This window comes from Cajanus cajan, chromosome 5, assembly GCF_000230855.2.
Source record: "Cajanus cajan strain Asha chromosome 5, NIPB_CcT2T_4, whole genome shotgun sequence".
NCBI lineage: Eukaryota > Viridiplantae > Streptophyta > Magnoliopsida > Fabales > Fabaceae > Cajanus > Cajanus cajan.
The window spans coordinates 49843135-49867037 of NC_138521.1; the positions used below are offsets into that span (position 1 = coordinate 49843135).

Consider the following 23903-nt stretch of genomic DNA (forward strand, 5'->3'; position numbering starts at 1 on the left):
TATTTTTGGGTGTGGAATTGTTATCTAGAGGAGAATGATTTAGCCCAAAAGAAGGCCCAAACATGTTATTAGATTGACTTAATTGATTATTTCCTTATTTTTTTAATGGGTCCCCTTGAGTCTTTTTAACTCTATTAGGCCCACTATCCATAGGCCCCACGTCTTTCCCATTTGCATTAAACACCACCTCATGTGCACATGGTATGAACCCCCCCAAATAAGCCTAAAACATTTGTTGCAATAGTAATAATGCCACATAATTGTGATGAAAAAGCTACATGCATAAAAAATTCCATGTCCTTTGATATGCCTTTTCTGTATGAATCTTTTGGACTTGCGACGGACTAGCATCTAGGGCCCAAAATCCTTATCATTAACCATATCTGTGACCACCTTCTTATCATTAGCCACATTTGTAACCACATTCACATCTCTAAGAGGCTTGTTCTCATCAATTACATGTTACACCTCCAACAAACACCAAATCACTAGCTCCACTGTTACCCACCATATTAGACACCATCGTAGCACCCACCTCATCATAACCATCTCCCTTGCCAGACTTGTCAAGACTAGAGATTAAGCTTTTGTCAACTATATTTTATTGAGGGACAACTACCTTCAATCCATCCACGTTATCCTTACCTCTTATAGGAAAAATATATTGAATGTAGTCCCTCGTACTATACATTCAACAAATAATCCTTGGCAATGACTTTGGGTAATGGAGGTTTATCTAAGATCATCTCAACACAAATCCTGGCAAACCTGCCACAAGCCTAAATAAATGTTACCTTATCAATTTTCAGCATGAATCCTAGTGTAGATCCCAACCTCTAAAGGAATTGATCATTAAACAATTCAATAGGGAGCTCAAGAATCTTGATCCATATTGCAACTTTATATACCACATCTGGATGGGCCAAGAAACAAGGTCTCAATCATTGGACCAAATTAGAATGGTCAACAACCATCCATGGTCCTTCCATCAGAGCATGATTATAATCTTCATCAAAAGTAAACAAAACCTAAGAACAATATCTTGGAACATCAATAATCTTAATAACACATTTCTTTGCTCGTGCTTTATTGAGTTTTGCCTCCAGCTGTCTGAACCACACATTTTTCCCAAAAATAATCTCCATTAATGAGCCCTTCCAAGGTTTACACCAACCTATAAATTCTTCATCAGTTGAGGGAATTCAACCTTATCTTTTAAAGAAATAGGAGGGGATGGTAACTCCTTATCCGACTGCCCAAAACATCTTTCATCAAAGGGAGAATAAAGGACTACCCCTCCATTCGTCAATAGCTTACTCATGTAGGACATATTTGTTATCATTTGCATTACATGATCGCCATCCAATGCCTCCTTAACATTCTCCACATTAGGCTTGCATTTCACTTTCTTAATACTCCAAAGAAGAAGATCATCATCTTTCATTGAAGCCTCCTCAAAAACCCTAAAAGAGCATATTTCCTCCACTTTCCTCCAAAAGGACTAACAAGTCAATCTACGGACCTTGACCCATATGCTCACCCTTATGTATAAGTTGTATATAACCTTTGTTATTTTCGTTAGGTAAATTTTGATTGTTTCAGGTGAATTTTGAAGACAAAATTTCATTCAGGATGGGATTTTCTCGACCAAGATTTTATACTTGGATTTTAACTTGAAGAAACTTCCATCTGATAACTTTTACTTGGGTGAGATCTTTTTATTGTCTACCATTCTTAATAATTCTTAATACAAGTGATTGTATGAAAGTTTTCTACGGCCCCACAGTGAATTGACATAAGTAGTATTCAACCTTTAGAAAGTATTCGGATATCAGAATTGTATTCAACGCTTAGAGAGTATTCAACCTTTAGAGGAATTTCATCCTAGGAAAGAATACTTAGTCTATATTATTATTTAATCATTGTGAACTACTGAATGTTTTTGCTTAAATATGTTTTTAGTCCCTTAAATGTAAGGTAAATTTGTGTTTAGTCCCTCAAATTTAAAATTGGTCTTTTTGTTCCTTATAATTTTCAAAAATCTTATTTTAATCTTTATACTCAAGTTTTATTAAAGAATCTGTCAAACATTATTGCATAAAATCTACGTACTAGTTTCTCTGTTAGTGAAAATATCACATTAAACTCAACTGATGCTACATAATTATCTCAATTTGTCACTTTTAGACATGTTATTGGTGACTTGGGGGACTAAAACAAAATTTTTAAAAATTATTAGACTAAAAAATAGTTTTAAATTTGAGAGATCAAAAATAAATTTATCTTAAATTTGAGGAATTAAAAATATATTTAAGCATATTTTTTTATTAAAAGGTTATGTGACCATCTCAAATATTATTCACAACTATTAGCGATACCATTGATAACTTTGATCATAAAGTTGACTTATGTTAAGCAGGTTATACTTTAATCCTTCAACATATAAAACATCATTTATAGTAGGCATAAAATTTTTACCTATCTTACATATACCTTTAATCTTTCCTTTGTCACTACCTCTGAAACTAATCTTTCATGTGGTTGAAGGCCCGAGAACATAGACCTTTCTCCCATTATGTGTTGTGAGCAGCCATTGTCTAGATACTAGTGTGAATCCTTTCTTTTTTCTCACCAAGGATATCTGTAAAAGGAATTATTTGAGATCTTAGTACCCAAATCTTTTTTGGGTCCACTTTTGTTAGTGCCCTTGACCGTAGACTTACTCCTCTATTTTTTGTTTACATTTGTTGGGTGGATGAACATTTTTTCTACAAATTATTATAGAGAATAGTCTCAAGTTTGAAGTGTGATGTTTCATATTCAAATTCAAACTCGAGACCAATTTTGTCAGACGAAAGTCTTCTATTCTTTAGAAGCATATTCATCTTAGAAGATTTGTCTAAAAATTTTGCAAGATCTTTCCCAAGCTGTACATTTTTAGCTTGTAATGTTGTAACTTTAAGTGGCACATTGCTAGTGATCTCTTGTTTAAGAGTTTAAATCTCTGTAGTAGTGTCTAACAAATCTCTTTTGAGTTTCTCATTTTCTTCTTGTAAGACTTTACATTTTTCTTTAATTTTTTTATACTCAAGAGAGATTATGTGAGAGTTTGCTAAAAGAGTTCCATAAGACATCTCCTCCTCATCAAAACTATCAAAGGGACAAGAATTAGATTCAGAAGTTACCTCCAATTCTATATTGTTTACATCTGTCACAAGATAGATGTTGGCTTTCTCATCATCTGACTGCTACTACTGCTACTATCCAAATCCTCCTAAGTGGCCATTAAACTCTTGTTGACCTTCTTTTTGCTAGTCCATCGCTTTCTGAGTGTAGGAAATTCACCCTTCATATGTTTGGGTTTCTTGCACTCACAGTAGATGACTTATTTGTTATCTTCCAGAACAGGATTCTTGTACATGTCTTTTTTTTTGTGGAAACTCCTTAGTCTTTCTTTCTTCTTGAGCATGTTCTTAAACTCCTTAAACATGAGAACTATCTCATCATTTGTCAAGTTTTTAGAACTTCTATTTGAGTTGTTGTGCTTAGATTCTACCTTCAAAGTTTTGTCTTTGTCTCTCCTTTTGCTGGTTTCACCAGTCTTCAGAGCAATAAAATCATTTGCCTTGAGATAATCTATATTGTTCAAGTGGACTTCATGAACTCTTAGGGCTCCTAAAGGTTCATCAAGAGTGGGAGTCTTTAGATCATGCGCCTCTGAAATGGTGATGACCTTTGGTTCCCAGATCTTTGGAAGATTATCCAAAATCTTGAGATTATTCTAAGCTTTGGAAAACTCAATTCTTATGAATTTTAACCCATTCAGAATTGTTTGGAACCGTCCAAACATTTCATCAGTGGTTTCATTCTCTTTCATCGAGAACAACTCATAGTGCTTTTAAAGAGTAGCATCTCATCTGAGTCTAACATCTTTAACACCCTCATGAGTTACCCTGATAACTTACCACATTTCCCAAGCAATCTTGTAGCTACAAATTTTGTTGTATTTTGTTCTAGATAAGGAGCAAGCCAAGATGTATCTTGCATTGTTATTAACTTGCAGGGTGTTGTAGTCATCTTGGATATACTCATTTTCAACTTTCTTTACTTCAACATCACATCTTGTGAGGATTCTCCAAAGCTAATATTGAGTGGACTTGATGAACATTTTCATTATGTCCTTCCAATATTGATAGTCTTCTCAATTAAAGGTTGAAAGCCTTGTAAGAGAAATTCCTTCAAGTAGGTACTAACCTTTACTACTTTCCATTGTAGGATCTTTTCCTTTAGCATTATTAAATCTTCAACCTTATCAAAGGTAGTTAAGCTTTGATACTAAATTGAGGAGAAAAAAGAGACACAGAAGGGGGCTTAATATTGTTAATCAAAAACTCACATTTTTCAAAAAATAATGAAGTAGTAACTTTATGAAGAAGTGCAGACAAGAGATAATAAGAAACTGAATGCAAAATATTGTTATATTGGTTCGTCTCAACCATTAGACTATGTCTAGTTCTTGATCCAACCATATCAAGTTTCACTATCTTATGCAAAGATACAAATATTCTTTTACCAAACCACTTTTGGCTCAAACCTAAGTGTTCTTTGACTTGCCTTTTCAAGCAACTACCCAAGTATTCTTTCAACACAAAGCCTCTCCAGGCTTTAACAACCAAGTATTCTTTATAAAGAAGTCGCTCCAGGCTTTAACAATCAAGTATTCTTTTACAAACAAGCCTTTCAAGAAACAACAACCAAGTATTCTTTTACAAAAAAGCCTCTTCAAGCTCAACAACCAATATTCTTTTACAAACAAGTCTCTCTAAGCTAAACAACTAAGTATTCTTTTACAAACAAGCCTTTCTAGGCTCAACAACCAAGTATTCTTTTACAAACAAGTCTCTTCAAGTTCAAAGTACTAACACAGAGTTAAAGTTGGGTAAGCTAACAGTGTTGCTTCGTCTTACTATCAAGACGTGATGCAACTAATTAAGTACAAAGCTTTTTATAGAATGAATGAATATATTTTTGCAATGATTGATCTTTCTATGTGCTTCTCTCTTCTACTCTTTCTGAATTTCAAACTTCCTTTTATAGGGCTTCAATAAAGATGACAGTTGCAAATCCTTGAGCATCTCTAACAGGCTTGCTTCATTTGTCTTCATCTTCGTTCCTTGTGGAGAGAAATGCTCATTAAATATTTTCACCAAATAGTCACTTTTTATTTGATTAAGGAAGCTACTTATCACCTTTTGGGTACCAAATGAGTGGAGTCATGCACGTGTCATTCAAAACAACTTTTTTTTCTAAAGATTTTCATGATTCACGAGATTTGCTTGACTTTTTCTGACGAAAAACAAGTCTTCCTTCTCTTTTGTTAGTGTGAGTATCGAGGAAGTTATTTTTGTTTCATTTTGTTTAGGAATAATATACATAAAGATTGATTTAGTTATCAGACATCATAAATTATATGAATATAAAGTAAATGCCTTGCAGATGAAGTCTTTCATCTATTAGACACTTATGTCAAGATAACAAATCATCTTAGTGTATTCGTTTCATAAAGAGCATTCGTCTTATGACTTAAAATTTTTTCTTCATATAAAACGTTTATATTTGTTATCATTAAAATGCCCCTAATATTTGTTCCTAGGAAGGTATTCAATATTGGAAACTATTCATCTCTTAGAAGGGTATTTCGCCTTTGAAAATGTATTTGGCAATTAGAAAGCTATTTGGCCTTACAATAAGGGTATTTGGCCATATTTGACACATAAAGATTTTAAAATAAAAAATAATTCATTCAATATTATAATTTTTTATTGAAACAAAATTAAGGAAATATTATAGTTTTTTATACAATATTATAAATAAAAGATATATATATATATATATATATATATATATATAATAATATACTTAAATATAACTTTAGTCTTACAAAATAAACAAATTTTAATTTTGATCTCTATAAAACTTTTTATTGTTGTTTATTCCGCTAAAATTTATAAAAATTATCTTTAGTCCACATTATTGAATATGTATGTTTAAGTTTAAAAATAAGTGAAAAGCAATTATTTAAGAAGTAGATAGAAGTTCTTTTTTAGAAAAAGAAGGAAAAAAAAACTAATTATTTTATAAAAAAATAAAAATAAAATAAAAGAAGTTTCAACAAACACATAAAAAAAATAAAGAAGTACTTATTTTATTAAAAAGAAACACTTTTAGAAGAAAAAAATTTAAACATACAAACTCATTATCAAATATTTTTAATTACTTATATGTTTATTAAAAACTTAGATTATTTTAAATATTATGCTAATTATTAGTGATATCTCTAAATATTTTTATAAATTCTTAAAATAAATTTATTTATTTATCTTAAAATAACCGTTAGAAATTAAAAATAATAACTTTAGAAAAAAAGCATTTTACAGAAATTAAAATAAGAATTTATTAATTTTACAAAAATTATTTTCAATGTCCAAAATCAACATTTATAAATCTTAAAATGATAAAAATAAAGAAGAAAAAAAATTACCAATAAGTCGGTCGTACGAATGAATAGTACCGATCACGGGAATTGTAATTTTTTTTTTTTATATAATTAATACAAACATAAAATTATTACTCACAGTGGCCGCTGCAATTTGCGCATCAGCTGCCGCCCGCCAGAAATCACAAAGGCCGCAATCATGTTATGCTGCCGGAACTTAAAACCTTAAAATAGTCATCCACTTCACTTAGTGTGGAGACTGAAGGAAGACACAGACTATTGGGCAATTGAAGTGATGCAGCAGCACTACTAGAACTATTCTCGTAAACACCTCTCTGAAGCAGCACCGCATACTCCAAGTCCCACAACACATCTCTCATGGTTGGTCTATCAGAACCATCTTCTTGCAAGCATTTTTCTACTGTTTCACTGAATTTCCTGAGTGAGTTTTCATCTATTTGGTCCTTGATGGAAGGATCAACTATTCCTTGTAGTATCCCCTTGTTTTGGCAAAGCACTCCCCATTCAGCCAAGTTTATCTGTTCACTTGGAAGCGATGAATCAATAACTGGTCTTGAACATAACACTTCCAAAAGAACTACCCCAAATGAATAGACATCAGATTTTTCTGTCAGCTGTTGTTTCCTCAAATACTCAGGATCAAGATACCCCAAAGTGCCTTTAACACTGGTGCTGACATGTGATTCATGATCAAGAGGACCTGTTCTTGAAAGGCCAAAATCTGAAACTTTAGCAACATGGTTCTCATCAAGCAATATGTTTGTGGACTTTACGTCACGGTGAATGATTCCACCAACCACTCCTTTGTGAAGATAATGAAGACCTTTTGCAGCTCCAATGCAAATGTCAAGCCTCTGCTCCCAAGACAAGCTTGGAAAGTTTGTATCGTACAAATGGTCTCTGAGTGTCCCTTTTTCCATGTACTCATAAACCAGTATCATTTCAAAGTTTTCATCACAATACCCAATTAAGGAAACAAGGTGTTTGTGACGAATCTTAGACAAAACCATGATCTCTGTCTGAAATTCTGGAAGGCCTTGACCTGACCCTGGCTGGCTTCTTTTCACTGCCACCATCATTCCATTCTTGAGAACTCCCTTATAGACGTTACCGAAACCACCCTTGCCAATTATCTGACTTGTGTGGAAATTCTTTGTTGCCAATTGAAGATCAAGCAAGGAAATTTTGAGTCCAAGATTTATGTTGGGAAGAGGAGGGCCTTGGATGGTTCCCTCAGTCAATCTGCTGTGAGAACTCCCTCCAGCAGTAACGAGAATTGGCAACCAGTCAGAATTATTAACGGGCTTTTGCCTCTTGATTTCACGAAACCCAAATACTATCACAACAAAAACCAAGACTAAACCTCCAAGAACTAAACCCAGCAACACAGGAAGACGGTTATGCTTGGAATTGAATTCCAAGTCAGGGGGAACAGAATTTGACGACTCGATCACTTTCATTATTTCTAGCCCGTTTAAAAATGCATTAGGAACGTAAGCAGATGCATCAGGTGTTACGCTGACCCTCATAAATCCAGAGTCATCAGAGTGCACCACAAAATCATAATAATAAGGGGCAGGCAACTCGTTAGACACGTTTTTGTCATTATTTACAGGCATAACATTGATGTCGTAAATGGACACATTGAAGAATGCAAGATCAATTTGTGAACTGAAATAGTCACAGAAGTGAAGCCGAAGGAGATGATCTATGTTCTTCTCCACCGGAAGTCGCCATGTTATGTTTAAAAGTTTAGCGTCTCCGGCACCAGCAGAATTATTATTGATCTCTTTAGCAGTTCCGTACACATCAATTGGCGCCGTGAAATTATTTGCATTTGGACCACCTGAGTCATCACTTACACGGTACTTAATATCATGGTAAGGGGAACTATTCTTGGCGTTTTCTGGATAAACGAGATAAGTATCATCTGGAATCCATTTTCTCAATAAGCTATCTTTGGTAGTTTGGCCACCAACATTGAGCCTGTGTTTGGTCTCCAACACCCGAGAGTATAAATTGTTGTATGCATCTAAGCCTTGGTTATTGCCGCTATAAGTGAAACGCGAGACTCGATCATCGATCAAATGGAGGGGGAGTAGGAAGAGTTCTATGGCATTGACAAACGCAAATGATGATGGCAAAGGTCTGAAAGTGATTCTGAAGCTGGGGGATGTGATATGAATGAAAAACTCTTTTACTAAAGCAGAGTTGTTATTGGTACCATTTGTAGCATTGAAATTTCGCAACAACCAGAAAGCAGGAACCGAAACGTTGAACCTGGCCGAGGAGAGATTACTAGGGGAACAGAAAGCGTAGAAATGGAGGCGTACCAGGAAAGTGCCAGTTGGGTCGATGTTGAACTCATACCAAGAGTCCTTTCGAAAAATCCTTGCTGTTTGGTAAAGAGGAGAAAGCGGCGGTGACTCACTCCTTTCTGTGTTGCTGCTGTTAAAATTGGTTTTAAGGTTTGATTCAGTTTCACCAACGTAAGCCTTCCCACTTTCGGTAACACTGCTGTCTGACCCACAATTGATAAAATACTTATCTGGGACGTTGTACTGGTACCCGAGTAAGGGGAACTGAAGAAGAAAAACAAGTACAGTGCACAGAGAGTGTTGAATTATACGGAGCTGAAGGATTGCCATGGAAAAATGGTGCTCGGGGATTAGTTTTTCGGCTATGAACATGTGACGTGACTCCAGTTAGAGGAAGACTTCAGCAGAGATCAAGTCGTCAGCCTTAATTTTTTTTTTTTTTTTTTTTTTACTTTCTTTTGTTTTGACTACCTTTGAGTCATGAAAATTTAAAAGTCTTGCTCACGTTGAGATGCTTGGTTAAAGCTTCTGATGGGCGTGCTTAAACAAAATTATTATCCTGATAATATAATCATATATTCAATAGAATGAACAAAGAAGTCCGCTAATAATACAGCCAAATGTTAGGGCAGTGGAGTCCAGGTATTCTTTGAAGGAGATGAAAATTTTTACGACGTCCACAAGAATATATTGTTTTCTTTTAACTTGGATCCTCTTTTAAAATAAATGTTAAAACAAATATCAATCTTATTCATCGTGTTGGGGTCTCAAGGATGATATAAGACAACTATCTTCATTCTTGTCTTCATTTTATTTCTCTACTAGGACCACCGACTGGATTGTAAGTTAATACACGTATAAACATGTACAAACTTTTTTCTCATACAAGTGTTGTAGATTTTGCTAGATAAGAAATTTGATTTCCTGTAAAAATTATTTGAGTAACATATTGACCTAGTTTGATCTTCATCATTGGTTAATTAAGAAATGGATCAACCTATAGGTTGAAGATCACAATGTTCCTGAAATGGGAAAGGGGGATCAGAGTAGGATCCATTAAGAATGGCAAAGGTAGTAAGCTTGTTTGCAGCTTCTGTGGCATGGATCCCATCCCAACTCACATAGTTGTAGGGGTCATCGCATGCAGTTGCTGTCACTGTGCTGCCATTTATTTCTTTGGTATTTCCACAGTAAGCTTTAGGATCGAAGTTGTAGTCACCCCCTCCATATCCGCAACATGCTTTGGTACCATACTTAAGCCCTTTCCAAGAAAAAATGAAGTCAGAAACATAATTAAGACATTATGGATGTATATTTAGCATATGTTAATACGAGTAATTCATAATAGTCAAAGGGTGTCATAGAAATATCATTCAATGTTTTAAATTTCTAAATGAGATATCAAATTATTAAGGGTATAAATGAAGTCCTCCCTGTCCCCATTCTTATATTTCAATTGTGACTTTCTCATAAATGGGAATGAGCTTTACACACTCTTTAGTAGTAGCTGAATTGAAATATTTATGTACTGAATTAGATAAAAATAATCTTTAATTTGAGAAACCAAATTGAGGATATTGTATCTTTTAGGTATCATAAATTCATAATAGTGTGTTCTTATTATTAAAAAAGTAGAGGGATTAGTGCTTGAACCATGAGAAGTGGGATGCCGGAAGAGCTCTAACAGAACAGTGTAAGTATCCACATAAATGACAGAAGCATCAGAAAGGCTTTCTCTGGTTTGTCTCAAAGTCTCTTTCAACATGTTGTTGTATTCCACTACCGCATTGTTGTAAGAAACCAAGCATCCAAATTCATCAATGTCTGAACTGTTATGAGGAAGCTCCACCAAGAATGAAGGATAGCATCCCACCGGTGCAAGATTAAGAACCAGAAATGTACGTCCTCCAAGATTATATAGCTCCTAAACATTTCATTGTGCACAATACAAATTAATAACATTTTATTTATTTCAATAATTTAATTCTAGATTCGAGTTGATATTGACTGTTAAGGTAATCTCACCTTAATGGTAGCAGCAATTTGGGAAACAACTTGAGGGAGGTACTGTTGCACTCCACCTATGCCAATGGCTGCTAAGTTGGAAGTAAAATCATTTTGTCCAATGTAGAATGTGTAGAGAGATTTTCCAAATATATTCGGTGAAGGAAGTGTGGTTCCTGAGGAACAATCAAAAGAAACTAGTGCATTACTATAGAAATGAATTCTCCTTTTTTTTTAAAGAATAGAGTGGGAACTAGGAAGTTTGTGCATTTTTTACCTTGTTGGTGCTCTTCATTAACCTTGGTTTTGAATTGCTTCATTTGGTTGAGCTGTATAGCAAGTGAGAAAGGGCTGATCCCAGTGACAAACAGAGAAGTTTTAGGTAGAAGCACAGTGGACGCTAATGTAGCATAATTAGCTCCATGGTTATAATTAGATCCGATTGATTGCAGATATGGGCTCAAAAATGGCAACCCAAGAGCTTGAGCTGCCCAAAGAAATGCAACAAAAAAGCACAGAATTGAGCTCAAGCATTAAAGCATGTCTTTAATGAAGGCAATATATTAGAAGACAAAAAAAAAACATATTTGAGATACATCGTCAATTTTAACAGTTGGTGGTGTTGAGTTTTCTTTTTTAAGACCCCAAACAGAATAAATTGAAATTATTGATGACTAGGAAAGTGACTAAGTGATTCAGGTACCGCCAAGGTACCAAAGACGTATCAAAAGTGGCACTATTAGTTGCTACTGACATCAAGAATATATTATCCATAGCTATACTATACAACTGCTTTTTTTATTAATAGCTATACAACTTTTTCCAACTAAGTGTCTTTTCTTCTATGGAAAATTGCCTCAAGAAGGTGTAACCTTAATAAAGGCAAAGTCTTAGTTCTTATAATAAGATGAAAAAATGTAGGTTTAATGCAAATAATGATAGATTAGGATATTTTTACTCAAATAGTCAAATCTGTTAAGATACTTAGGTATCCTAGCTAAAAACAGATATTATACCCAAAGATCAAGGCACCAAATTTAACTTGGACTGCCAGTTTCTTTCGATTTGTTTTTTTTATTCAATAGCTTGCTTATCTTGCCAGTTAGCACCCTGCAATATAAATCATAAGAAGTGATATTGTATGACACATCAAAGAAACACAGTCAATAAATTCAGTAGAGAGAATCCAGTCCCTATGATGTATGTTTCCAAATGATGTATGTTTAATTTTTACATGACGTTGTCATGTGAAAATTGTGTTTCCCTTCCATTCATAAATATTTATAAATGTTGATAAGGTGTTCCCCAAGTTAATGCCAATAAAAAAAGAGATAGACATAATTACTATGACGAGATCATTTGAAAAATCAACTTGAGAGTTCAAAAATGGTTGATTAAATCCTGCTCATTGTGTACTAAATGCATTTATAATAATTAAGGAATCCCCATGGCTCTATTGATGGAGAGAAAAAAAAAGTATTACTATATTTATGAAGTCTTTCTCACACCAAGTTCTATTTTAAAAATAAAAAACAATAAAAATGGCAGTTGACTAAAAAACCAAGGCAGGATAAATATTAAAAACTAATTAATTAGATTGATTTGTCGCATTTTCATGCGACCCTTTTTGTGGCATTTAGCATTTTCCAGAAATAATAGGAAAAAAGAAGAAAGCAGAACCAAAACCTCGATTCCAATTAAAATATTAGGAACCAAAACCAAAATCTTCCCTCAACTTTTTCCTTTTTGGCTTTCCTTAAATGTCCAAATTCAGAAGGGAGGATATTATATGAAATCAAAGAAAATAAACAAACTCTCATTATTAAGAAGATAAAGTTTGTTGTGTTACCAAGAAAATCAACAATGAGTCTCCCATCTGAAGCCCGACCTACAGGTTTCTTGAAATAAGTCATTCCAAAGGGACCAGATTGTGCAGGAAAAGCTGCCCAAAAGCCACCGGTGTCTGAATTTGAATCTCCAAAGTTAAAAATTGCCTCGAAATCACATTTACTGTGACATAAACCGATAAGGCAAGGCAACACAGGCATGAAAATGACCAAGAAATAAGTGGATTTCTTTGAACTCATTTTTGGGGAGCTTGAGGACACTGCCACACTGAGATAGTGCTATATGAAAAGACACTGTGACCTCTCCTTAGTTTTAGTTTTGTTCATATTTGTAACAGCTTTCATTTTACAATAATGTATGGCAATAATTGCTATGCATCCAACACGTGGAAGATGGGCCATATACACATTTTAGATTGAGTTACTGTAATTGGTAACATGTAACTGCTGACTGTTGACGCATAGTTGAAAACCAAGTCCACACCATGTCTTCTGGACCAAGCAGAAGAGGTTCGGGTCACTAGCAGCACCATGTTTCAGTTAATCACTATTACTGGCTTTTCATTACTTCACGCTTGGATTCACATGATAGAGCATCTTTGTACATGAACTATATATATGGAAAGTGTAACTTCTGTCTATAAGGTTTCTATGTGTTGATTTTTTAGAAGAACAAAAGCATATTGGGGGGGAAAATCGAATTTGGCACATTGTATGACAATTTGTAGGGTTGTAATATGATGAACATCAACAAGTTCTTGCATTGATGGTATATAGAAAGGTGAGTTTATTGAATGTTCAAACTCTGAAGATCGTTTGTTCTTATTGGTAGGACTGATTTTTATTGACTTGATTAGTTTAATTAATTGTTAATTAAGAAGTCAAAATTCACCTTAAATTTAACGTAAAAACAATTAATAAATGCTTGGAGTGATGTGTGTCACAGCTACATGGTACATACCACGGATCCGTTGAAGTAGGTGTCACCACTGACCAATAACACCATGTTGCAGTAACAAGACTCTTTTGAAGTAACTTGAAATGAAATGATTTGCATGCCACTTATATATGCAGAATTCGGGTATGTTAATGGATCCAATTAGGGCTTATGCGGTGTAAGGGGTGAAATCAAATCCGCATATGGAGACTGAGCAAACCGCCAAATCCATCAAAATCAAATGACTAATATTTTCTGCAGTAGATAAACTTTAATATATATTAATTGGAATTGCCATGACCAGTTTCCTGTTCTTCACGAGAAAAAAGTTATAGCTCTTGTAGTTGGTTACCAAACTATCACTAGGCAGTTGACTAGCTCTTGTGAGATTCAACCTTCGGTTTGCAGGTCCATGGTTAATGGACTATTCCCACGTCAATCTGTCCACAAAGAATTTCGAAATTGTGAAAAATTGGACCTCTTTACTTGAATTCATCATGAAATCTGCTCTTGTATGATACGCTGTCATACTTTACAGTTTTGTTCCGGAAATTCAACTCATTATTATGGTTCTAATTTTTAATGCTTCAATTTTTTTAGCTTTCCTAATCACTGCATATTAGTTCCTCTCTTTTCTTAACTGAAAACAAAAAATGACGAAAAAAGAATGATCAAACCCCAGAGGTAAGAGTAATTTAACTGTGGATGAACATATACACTTTGGTTTGGTAATTAGAAAAGATACAGAGTAGAAAGAAAATAGGTGAGAGAAAAACATGGAATAAAAAAAAGGGTAAATAATAGAGTAAAATTTTGAATTATTTGGTTTGAAAAAAATAAAGAGAAATAGAAGAAAAATAATATTTTAAATTGTTTAATTTAAATGAAAGGAAAAAGACAAATTATAATACAATATAAATTCCTAGTATGCTCTTGTATAACTCAAGAACAACACCCTCTATATTTAGTTGATTGATAATATACATGTAATCAATTTAATACAAAGGCAGAGCAATAATGGCCTTTAATAGATTGTAGCAATTATATAATTGATTAAATTTAAATTTAACTACCAAATGTGATTCTACAATAATTTTAATCGATTATCATATTTATTTAATTGATTATTAATGGAGTTAGGTTTAGCAGAAGGAATTAGTCTTCATAACATGATTAATTATTGTTCAAAATTTTTATTAGAAAATGTGTTCATAACTTGACCATATCTCAAAAAAAAATTATCTTCAAAAAATAATACATGCGCAATTAAATGATGTTTTTTTATAGAAATATTATACTCGTAATCTAAAATAATACTCTTTAATAATGAATAAAAATAAAAATATCTAATTACAGAGGATAGAATTGCACTAGAAGGTATTTATTCACAATCCCTAAAAATTCTATTTTATTACAATTAAAGAGTGTTGGTGGTTGCTTTACAAAGAAAGTGACCGGACAAAAAGAAAGTGGGTGAATTGTGCTATTTTTATTTATGAAACATATCAATAGGAGAGAAAAAAGTTTATAAGAATTGAGTATAGAAAATATCTAAAAGAAAAAAATGAAGTTATAAAAATATGTATAACCTGTATGTATAAGTATAGATATATAGATTATTTAAAAAATAAAAATAAAAATAATAGTTATAAGGATACAATAATAAAAATAAAAATATTAGTTATAGGAATAATGTTAAGTCGAAAGACGATTTTGAATTTTTCAAGTTTTAATGATAAAAAATGAAAGATTTTATTTTTTTAAAAGTCAAATATCTACAAAGATATATTATATCAAACGAAATGTGAAAAATATAGATAATTTGTAAGATGAAGAAAATCAGACGAAACATATAGTCTGTCTCTATACATTAAACATATACTTTCAAATGAGACTAACATTAAATTTTATTAAATTTGTTACTCCTTAATGGATCGAATAAGAAAGAAGCTTTAGAATTCTCGAAATTTGTTAAAGAAGGAAAAGACAAAATATTCGTCAGATCATACATGTTTTGTTGAAAGACATTTAATGCTTATATTAAATGCATCAACGTACGGTAATCTCCAAGATTAGCAAAAAAACAGACAAAACAACTTGTGAAGCAAATTGTAAGTTCAACTCAAAGTTGTGGTAACGGTCATTTTTATCTGAAACTACTATAAAAAGATAAGCCTTCAAACAACAATAGGAGAGTGACACATATAGAACAAAAGCGATAAAAGCAATATACATCGAAAAATTTGTATATAGAAACATATAAAAATACACAGAGCTAGAAAACTACAAAGAAGTATTCCATTGTAAATATTGTACATATTTCTTTGTAAATTATTTGTACTTTCATTGTTGATTACATAACGTCTAAAAGAGACGAAACAATTTTGTAATCATTCATTACCTTGTTGTAAGGGTTGAGTCTAGAGAAACTTATGCGAAAGAATACTTAGGGGGGTGTATTGGATTAGGATTTTAAAGGATTTTTTTAGTTAAAAAAAAATCCTGCGAATTTTAAAAGACTTTGCAGGATTTTCATGACTTTTAACATTTTGCAGGATTCTGCAAGACTTAAAATTAGGATTTTAATGGATTCTGCAAGACTTTTAAATCAGGATTTTAATGGATTATGTGGGATTTTGTAGAATTTTCATGGATTTTTGACATTTGATAAGATTTCAAAAAAATATTCATACATTCAAATTTAAAAAGAGTCAAAGACAAAAAAAATTAAAAAAAAACAATGTCTAGATAAATAATAATAATAATAATAATAATTCTCCATAATAGCCTATCATATTAAATAGTATTCACACACATATCCATGGCTATACTAGTCCTCCAAGCATTAGCGTCTTCTCGCTCTTGCTCCTGGGTTTGAATAATAGGTTCAAAAGTGTGATCTTCATTAACTGGTAATGTTGAAGATGAAGGTTCATCCACCGCTTCAATTGAAAATTCATCAGAACGACATTTTTTACGTAGAAAGTTATGTAGTGCTACACATACTAATACAAGTCCTACTTGTGTCTTAAATAAAAATGGAGGTGCTGACTTAAAAATTGTGAACCTTGATTTAAAAATACAAAATATTCTCTCGATCACATTCCTTAAAGACGCATGACGAAGATTGAACAATTCTTTCTCATTTTCAGGGTCATTACCTTGACCTGCAAAATCTTGTAGATGATATCTTACACCTCGAAATGGAGCTAAAAATTGGTGTCGATTAGGAAATCCACAATCCACCAAAAAATATTTACCTAATTACATATGCAATATATATAATATTAGTATAATAATAATAATAATAATAATAATAAATTATAATTATAATTATAATAATAATTATTATTATTTAAAAAATAAACATTTACCTTGAGCCACTTTAAGTCCATTCCTCCTTGTTATAGCATCATTTAGTAGCTTAGAATCATGAGCCGAACCCTCCCACCCACTAAGAATGTACATGAACTCCAAATCAAAATTACAAGCGGCTAATACATTTTGTGATATCTTTCCATGACGATTACGATAACTACTTACATCTCGCCCCCTCACTATTGCTGGAATATGTGTCCCGTCAATAGCTCCAATGCAATCCTAAAATTTAACATATATAACACTTCATCGTATGAAAAATATAAATATAGTAGTGTCAAATTTAATTATAATTTTTATTATAAGATAATTAGTACATACCTTGAAGAAAGGGAAGAACCTTGTGCTTTCTCTAATTTTAGCTGGCACAGTTGATCCTGGTTTAGCCATCAAAGTAGGTGCTATCGTATTCAAAGCCTTCAAAATCTTGTGAAAATTTTCACTTGTAGCAAATTGTGACCGACTGTCGCCACCCGCCGAAACGGACGTTGGCATTCGCGATGATGGTTGGACTCGTTTTTATGGTTCGAAAAATGGTGGATTGTTAGCACGACTTATTCTCAAACTGAGACCTCATCGAACTAACAATTTTATTAAATGATTCACCAATCCATGTTAATCTCAAGCGAGACCCTCCATGGATTAGTGGTTTTCGCAAAGTAGGGTTCTTGGAGTCGCCACCAATGTTTTACTCAAAACATTGGAAAAAGAGATAAGGCAATTGATTTCGCAAATCAACTTTGGCCACTACAACCAGAGTCGGGTAAGGGAGTCGGTTACGTGCGAGGAAGGTGTTAGCACCCCACAACGCCCCTTTCGGGTTCCCTATGACAGATTATTTCATAAATAACAATGTAAAATTACTAAATTACCCCTATTATTATAAACGATTGTTAACGAGATATCTACATGATGAATAATTTAAACATGCGATGCAACAATCAGAAAGCAGTAAAAGGAAGGATTTTGAAGAAGAAACCTTTGAAGCGTGCTTTTATATATTCAAATAATAGGAGGCTTTTTGGCACTCCTTCCCACTACACGCTTGTTCGCTCCTTCCTAAAAAATAATTTTTGACTATGGAAATCAGAAATGATTTCCCTTCGACTAGGTTCGAGACTCAAGCAAATGGCTTGTGACTCAAGAACTTCGTCGGATCGGCTCTCGGAGAGATTCCTAGGGCAGAACACTGCTCAAAAACCCCAGAATACTCAAGAAGAGAGTCCAAGAAGTGTGGAAAAGTGTGGAATGACGTCCAAATGACGTCCTATATATAGGAGTGAGACGCAGTACGGCCTCTGACATCAATACGGCCCGTACTGAAGTTTTGAACTACAGTACGGCCGTATTGAATTCAGTACGGCCGTACTGAAGTTCAAAAACTTCAGTACGGCCGTATTGGTCTCAGTACGGCCGTACTGAAGTTCAAAAACTTCAGTATGGCCGTATTGGCTTCAGTACGGCCGTATTGTAGTTCAAATTGTTCAGTACGGCCGTACTGAACTTCTAGGAGGCCGTATTGAGCTTCAATCCTTCCACAGCCTTATTTTAAGCTACTCTAAGACTTCTAAACCTACGAATAATCATCCTAGGGTCTTCCAGGGTCTTCCAGGAGTCCTTCCGGCTGACTTTCCTTTGGTCTTCGAGAGTCTTCGAGTCTTATTTCCGACCCGGACAATTTTAGGGGTCTACACCGACCAAATGTGCTACGAATTACACAATATCGAGTATTCTGACCAACAATTTGTAGGAATGATGCAAGCATTTCTTCGACACAAATATATCGTGTATCCTCTAGAGGTGTTTTTACTCTAAGAATTGCACATAACTTTCGAAATACATCTGGATACATCCTATAAACTTGTCGAAATATTGCAGGATCATCGTTTAATGCTCGGTGTATATAATCATTTCCCATGTTAGTAATTCGTTGTCGATTTAATGGACGCTCAATTTGTTCATTACGTATCATAACTATAAACTGAGTCAACACATGCATTAATGCATGAATTTCCATTACACATGTGTACATGGCATCATATATCTCTTTATCATATATCTCTTTGTCACTCATTGCTTCTTCATCTATGTCACTACCTTCATACATGCTCGAATGTGACATTGTACCTATATAAAACAATATAACTTAAAATAATAATAGAAAATAAAACATGCTAAAATATTTCAATCAAGTACGACCAAAATAACATCAAAACAATATAATTCCACCATTCAAAATGTGTTCATTCACAACCAAAATATAAAGCAAACACTTTAGTCAAGTGCAACCAAAATAACACCAAAATAATATAGTTTGACAAATCCAACATGTGTTCATTCACAACCAAATTATAAAGAAAATACTCAAATCAAGTGCAACCGAAATAACACCAAAACAATATTGTTCATCCTAACTTGTACTTTATCCAATTTGAACGTTCTTCTATTGATAACATCAAGAAAAAGTCTTTCTTTGCATTAGTATCGAGCAAATCAGCCGCCATGTAGCGAGTTCGATCATCCAAATTTGATCTCTTTTATGGCACTCCAACAAATATTTCCCTTTGCCTCTTGGTATCTTTCTCTTTTCTCCATCAAGTTAGAAATTTTTTCAAAATTGGCGGCTATAGTCTCAATGCCAACAGATAGATTTTCTAGAACTTTGGCTTGACTATTGTTCCCAACTGAGTTAGAACTTACTCCATACTCGGACCTACTCCGCTTACGATTAATTGGTTTTTCAGTGGGAACCTCTGAGCTTAAAGGGGGTTGAGGTGGTGAAATGCTTGGGTGAGGTGATGGAGGCTGGTAAGGTGGTTCATAATGATCTGGTGTTATGATACATCATTGTTAAGATCATATGAAAAGTTTTCAATCCCAAAATCAACATTTTCTTCTCCAAAAGTTGTAGCATCAGTATCATCAGGGTCTAGTGACATGGAACCGTGCCCACTAGCGGTTTTACCCCCAACAACAATCTTCAAATCCTCATAATCAACCATACTTTTTTCTCGAAGATTTTTGTGACTTGGGTGAGACTAGAAAAAAAATCCATTATTAATATATTAAAAATAATATAATACACTAAACTTGTAAACTATTAATATATTCAAAAGATTACGAAGTAATCTCACCTTTAAGTACTCTTTCCATACTTCATCACTAGCGGTGAATGTCTTTGTAATTGGATCCCACCCAAAGCCAGAGTTGTTGCGCATAAGTGTTGACATATTGTTATATTGTTTCTTAAACCACTTCATTCGACTCAAGTAATGATTATACATTTTAGGGAATTTAATTTTAGCATTGAGACGAGGAAGGATGACTCTCTCCACATTTAGTTTGCTAATTGACCCATTAGCATCACGCAATCCACTTTTTATAGCATCCAACTATCAATTGTAACAATTCATCGGAATCCTCCTTGGTCCAAGCTTCGTAGTTTTCTTTCTCTTTTCCTTTATTATTTCCTTGTGAATCTCCCATTTGATTTACTAAAACAATATATGTTGAAAACTAGTTATACAAATAATTATGGATAACAAACAAAATCAATAAAATTATATTATTGTTTTTAGAAGCACATCAATCATACAAGATCGAATATATCTTGGCTATCCAAATAGATCAAATACCTCAGCCATTATAAAAAAAACATGTAAAAACAGAAATATAGAAATATAAGATAATTTTTTATATAAAAAAATCAGTATATTCGATACTGAGAAAATATTTAGATATATAAAATTTTATATAAACGAAAGTATTTAGATATAGAATATATATATATATATATATATATATATATTATTTTAGTTATATATTATATGATAATTATTTAACGATATTTATAAATATAAATTATTCTAACAAATATTTTAACAATATTTCCTTTTTTTTAAAAACAAGCTAATGAAGGCATAAACCTTAAACCCTAAAAAATTAGATACTACAATATCTTATGTTAATTTTTTTAAATATAAAAAATTCTAATTTCACAATATAAAAATAATAAAAAAATTCATAGTAAAAAAAAATAATTAAGATAATTTTTTATATAAAAAAATACCTCAACCATTATAAAAAACATGTAAAAATGGAAATATAGAAATATAAAATAATTATAAAAAATCAGTATATTCGATACTGAGAAAATATTTAGATATATAAAATTTTATATAAACGGGAGTATTTAGATATAGAGAATATATATATATATATATATATATATATATTATTTTAGTTATATATTATATGATAATTTTTTCTCTGCTAATAATATTTTTTTTTAAAATAAGCTAATGAAGGCATAAACCTTAAATCCTAAAAAATTAGATACTACAATATCTTATGTTAATTTTTTTAAATATAAAAAATCCTAATTTCACAATATAAAAATAATAAAAAATTCATAGTAAAAATAAAATAAAATAACATAAGAGTAACAAGGAAGGAGAAAGATCGCAGTTTTTATCCTAAGAGGGTTCTTCCCCCAACTAAGATCCATTTTCATCTCATTCTACTCACAAAAACCTTATCTCAAATTTATCTTATATATATATATATATTGTAGAGATCATGATATCAATTTCATCTTTCACCTTTTCATTTTCTTGACGTGTGTTATAAAAAAAATTATCACTTAAAAGTTGAAATTTCTAGTATTTTTTTTGTGTTATATAAAAGAACAAATTCAACTAAAATAGAATAAGTCAATTAAAGAGAACGAACAAAAAAATAGAGCAAGTCAATGACACTATCATTTACATATCGGAGTTTCACAAAATAGGGGAATGGAATGAGAATAGTACTACAATATTATATATGAGCAATGAACAATAGTACAATATTATTAGCAGAGAAAAAATGGAGAAGAGAGAAGCATAAAAAAAAAAGATGAAAAACTCACTTGAAAATTCTTGAAGCACTTGAAAAATCACTTCAAACAATCCTTCAAAATCCGATGGGTTTGGATGAGATTGTTTTGAATTTGGTATTTATAGATAACACTAAAAAGTCTATCAAAATCCCTCTAATACAACAATCCTTTAAAATCCTTATATTTTTGAATACCAATGGATTATTTTTAAGTTGTAAAAAATCTCAAATGAATACCAATGGATTTTAATGGACTCTTAAAAAAATCCTTAAAATCCAGATTGAATACCACTGGATTGTTTTTAAGTGACATAAAATCCTGATTGAATACCAATGGACTTTTTTACTCAAAAAAGTCTTTTAAAATCCTACGAAATCCTAAACCAATACACCTCCCTTAGTGTTAAGTCTAGAGATGCATGGTTGAAAGAATATTTGGTATTAAGCCTGAAGAGGCTTGTTGTTTAAAAAATACTTGGTACTAAGCCTGAAGAGGCTTGTTGTTTAAAGAATACTTGGATAGTTGTTTGAAGAGGTAAGTTAAAGACTACTTAGGATTGAGTCATAAATAGTTTGGTAAAAGAATACTTGTAACTTTGTGGAAGTTAGTAAAACTCAATTTGGTTGGATTGAAAACTAGAGATAGTCTTGGTAGTTGAGATGAACTAGTATAAAAATTTTTGGTGCTTCATCTGACTCTTCTCTAATGCTTCACTAAGACTTGTACGTGTACGGTGTTTAGAGTGAAGACGTACGCTTTCTGAAACAGAGAATCTCCACCCTAGCATGCATTTAACGTCCTTAGCGAGGGGCGACTACTTTCTAGCTTGCTGACTTCACTATGACCTTCCCCACCTAATCTTCCTCCACTCCATTAGGCGGGGTATAGGAGAAGCCCCAGAACGTTTGATAAGTCATTTTATTTCTACTATACAAACTTGTAAGTTTTTGGCACACACTATTCAACCCTTCTTTTAGTGTGTGTCTTTTCTCTATAAATAAAATTGTCTCTGTCTTCTCCTATATCAGTAATTAAGTGTAATTAAAGAGTCGTAGTTGTTACTTTATATAAGAAAGGAAAAACATACATAAAGAATGAGTGAATTGTGTGATTTTTATTTATGAAATATAATAATGAGAGAGAGATTTATTTAAATTGAGGCTAAAAGTGTCTAAATGTAAGTTAGAGAGGAAACAAAGATATCAAAGCATGGATTGTCTTTTTGTATATAATTATAAATTGCATTTGTATATAGGTATAGAGGTTTAATTATTTAAAAATAAAATAAAATAAATAAAAAATATAATTATAGAGTTAAGTTGTCTTTATCTTATATATATATATAAAGTAATTGCATGTAATTAAAGAATTGTAGTGGTTGATTTATAAAGAAAGTAAGATAAATAAATAATGAGTGAATTATGTGATTTTATTTATGAAATATTAGTAAGAAAAAAGACACTTCGTGTCTTTATTCTTTTGGTTTTTATTTTTTTATTATTATTTTTTTATTTTTATTTTTATTTATTTATTTATTTATTTTATACTTCATGCCTTTGTTAATAGAGAATAAAATAAGTGCAGTTATTAAATAGATAATTATTATTGATAGAGTGAAAAATTAATTTTTTTATACACATTTTTTCTTATTTTATCAGTGAGATATGCATTGATGAGAAAACACTTGAAATATAATAAAGGAATAAATGTCTCCAAGTGAACATTATATGAAATATAATAAAGGGAGATATCCTTGTTATAAATAAAATTAGAGAGTTTATATGAATTGGGAGTAATAGCACCTAAAAGTAAAATGAAGACAAAAATAAATTATCAAAATATATATCATCTTTATATATAAGCACAAATCATCTTTGTATATACTAGTGTCAATGAGACATGATGTTTTCGTCAGTGCAATTAAAAAAAATAAAAAAGATATTTAAAAGAGGATGGATAAAATTGAAGAGTATGGTTAATTTGTAAAGTAATTTAAAAAATAATTATAAAAGTAAAATTGGAA

General features: G+C 32.2%; 2 protein-coding genes and 1 pseudogene across 4 annotated transcripts; all 3 read right to left on the bottom strand.

The window, feature by feature from the left end:
- Positions 1-4746: 4746 nt before the first annotated feature.
- LOC145958343 (putative receptor-like protein kinase At5g24010 pseudogene) lies at positions 4747-9207 on the bottom strand (annotated as a pseudogene). Its single transcript, XR_014434083.1, has 2 exons — positions 6636-9207; positions 4747-5173 (listed from the first exon to the last, which is right to left on the bottom strand). The product of XR_014434083.1 is annotated as a putative receptor-like protein kinase At5g24010 pseudogene (transcript).
- Positions 9208-9263: 56 nt separating this feature from the next.
- Positions 9264-13011, bottom strand: LOC109794577 (GDSL esterase/lipase At4g01130). 2 transcript variants are annotated; one of them, XM_083075313.1, is made up of 5 exons: positions 12689-13011; positions 11117-11326; positions 10861-11036; positions 10489-10759; positions 9264-10096 (listed from the first exon to the last, which is right to left on the bottom strand). In XM_083075313.1, exons 1-5 carry the CDS (start codon positions 12924-12926, stop codon positions 9828-9830), a joined length of 1164 nt encoding a protein of 387 aa, XP_082931439.1. In that variant the 5' UTR covers positions 12927-13011; the 3' UTR covers positions 9264-9827. The 2 variants fall into 2 exon arrangements, with proteins under 2 accessions (XP_082931439.1, XP_082931440.1); XM_083075314.1 differs by having other exon boundaries at positions 10861-11015; positions 12689-13008.
- A 6507-nt stretch (positions 13012-19518) lies between these two features.
- On the bottom strand, positions 19519-20231 carry LOC145958052 (uncharacterized protein At2g29880-like). Its single transcript, XM_083074506.1, has 3 exons — positions 20136-20231; positions 19890-20039; positions 19519-19806 (listed from the first exon to the last, which is right to left on the bottom strand). The coding sequence occupies exons 1-3, from the start codon at positions 20229-20231 to the stop codon at positions 19519-19521; spliced, it is 534 nt and encodes a 177-aa protein (XP_082930632.1).
- Positions 20232-23903: the final 3672 nt, after the last annotated feature.

Excerpts from the sequence above, each read along its gene's own strand:
- LOC109794577 (XM_083075313.1), bottom strand. The coding sequence starts at position 12,926 with ATGAGTTCAAAGAAATCCACTTATTTCTTGGTCATTTTCATGCCTGTG. Across the intron at positions 11,327-12,688 it reads ACTCATTGTTGATTTTCTTG|CTCAAGCTCTTGGGTTGCCA; the intron begins GTAACACAACAA and ends TTCTTTGGGCAG. Across the intron at positions 11,037-11,116 it reads TAATGAAGAGCACCAACAAG|TTTCTTTTGATTGTTCCTCA; the intron begins GTAAAAAATGCA and ends GTAATGCACTAG.
- LOC145958052 (XM_083074506.1), bottom strand. The coding sequence starts at position 20,231 with ATGTCAACACTTATGCGCAACAACTCTGGCTTTGGGTGGGATCCAATT. Across the intron at positions 20,040-20,135 it reads TATGGAAAGAGTACTTAAAG|TCTCACCCAAGTCACAAAAA; the intron begins GTGAGATTACTT and ends TTTTTTTTCTAG. Across the intron at positions 19,807-19,889 it reads CAACTTTTGGAGAAGAAAAT|CCTCCATCACCTCACCCAAG; the intron begins GTTGATTTTGGG and ends CCACCTTACCAG.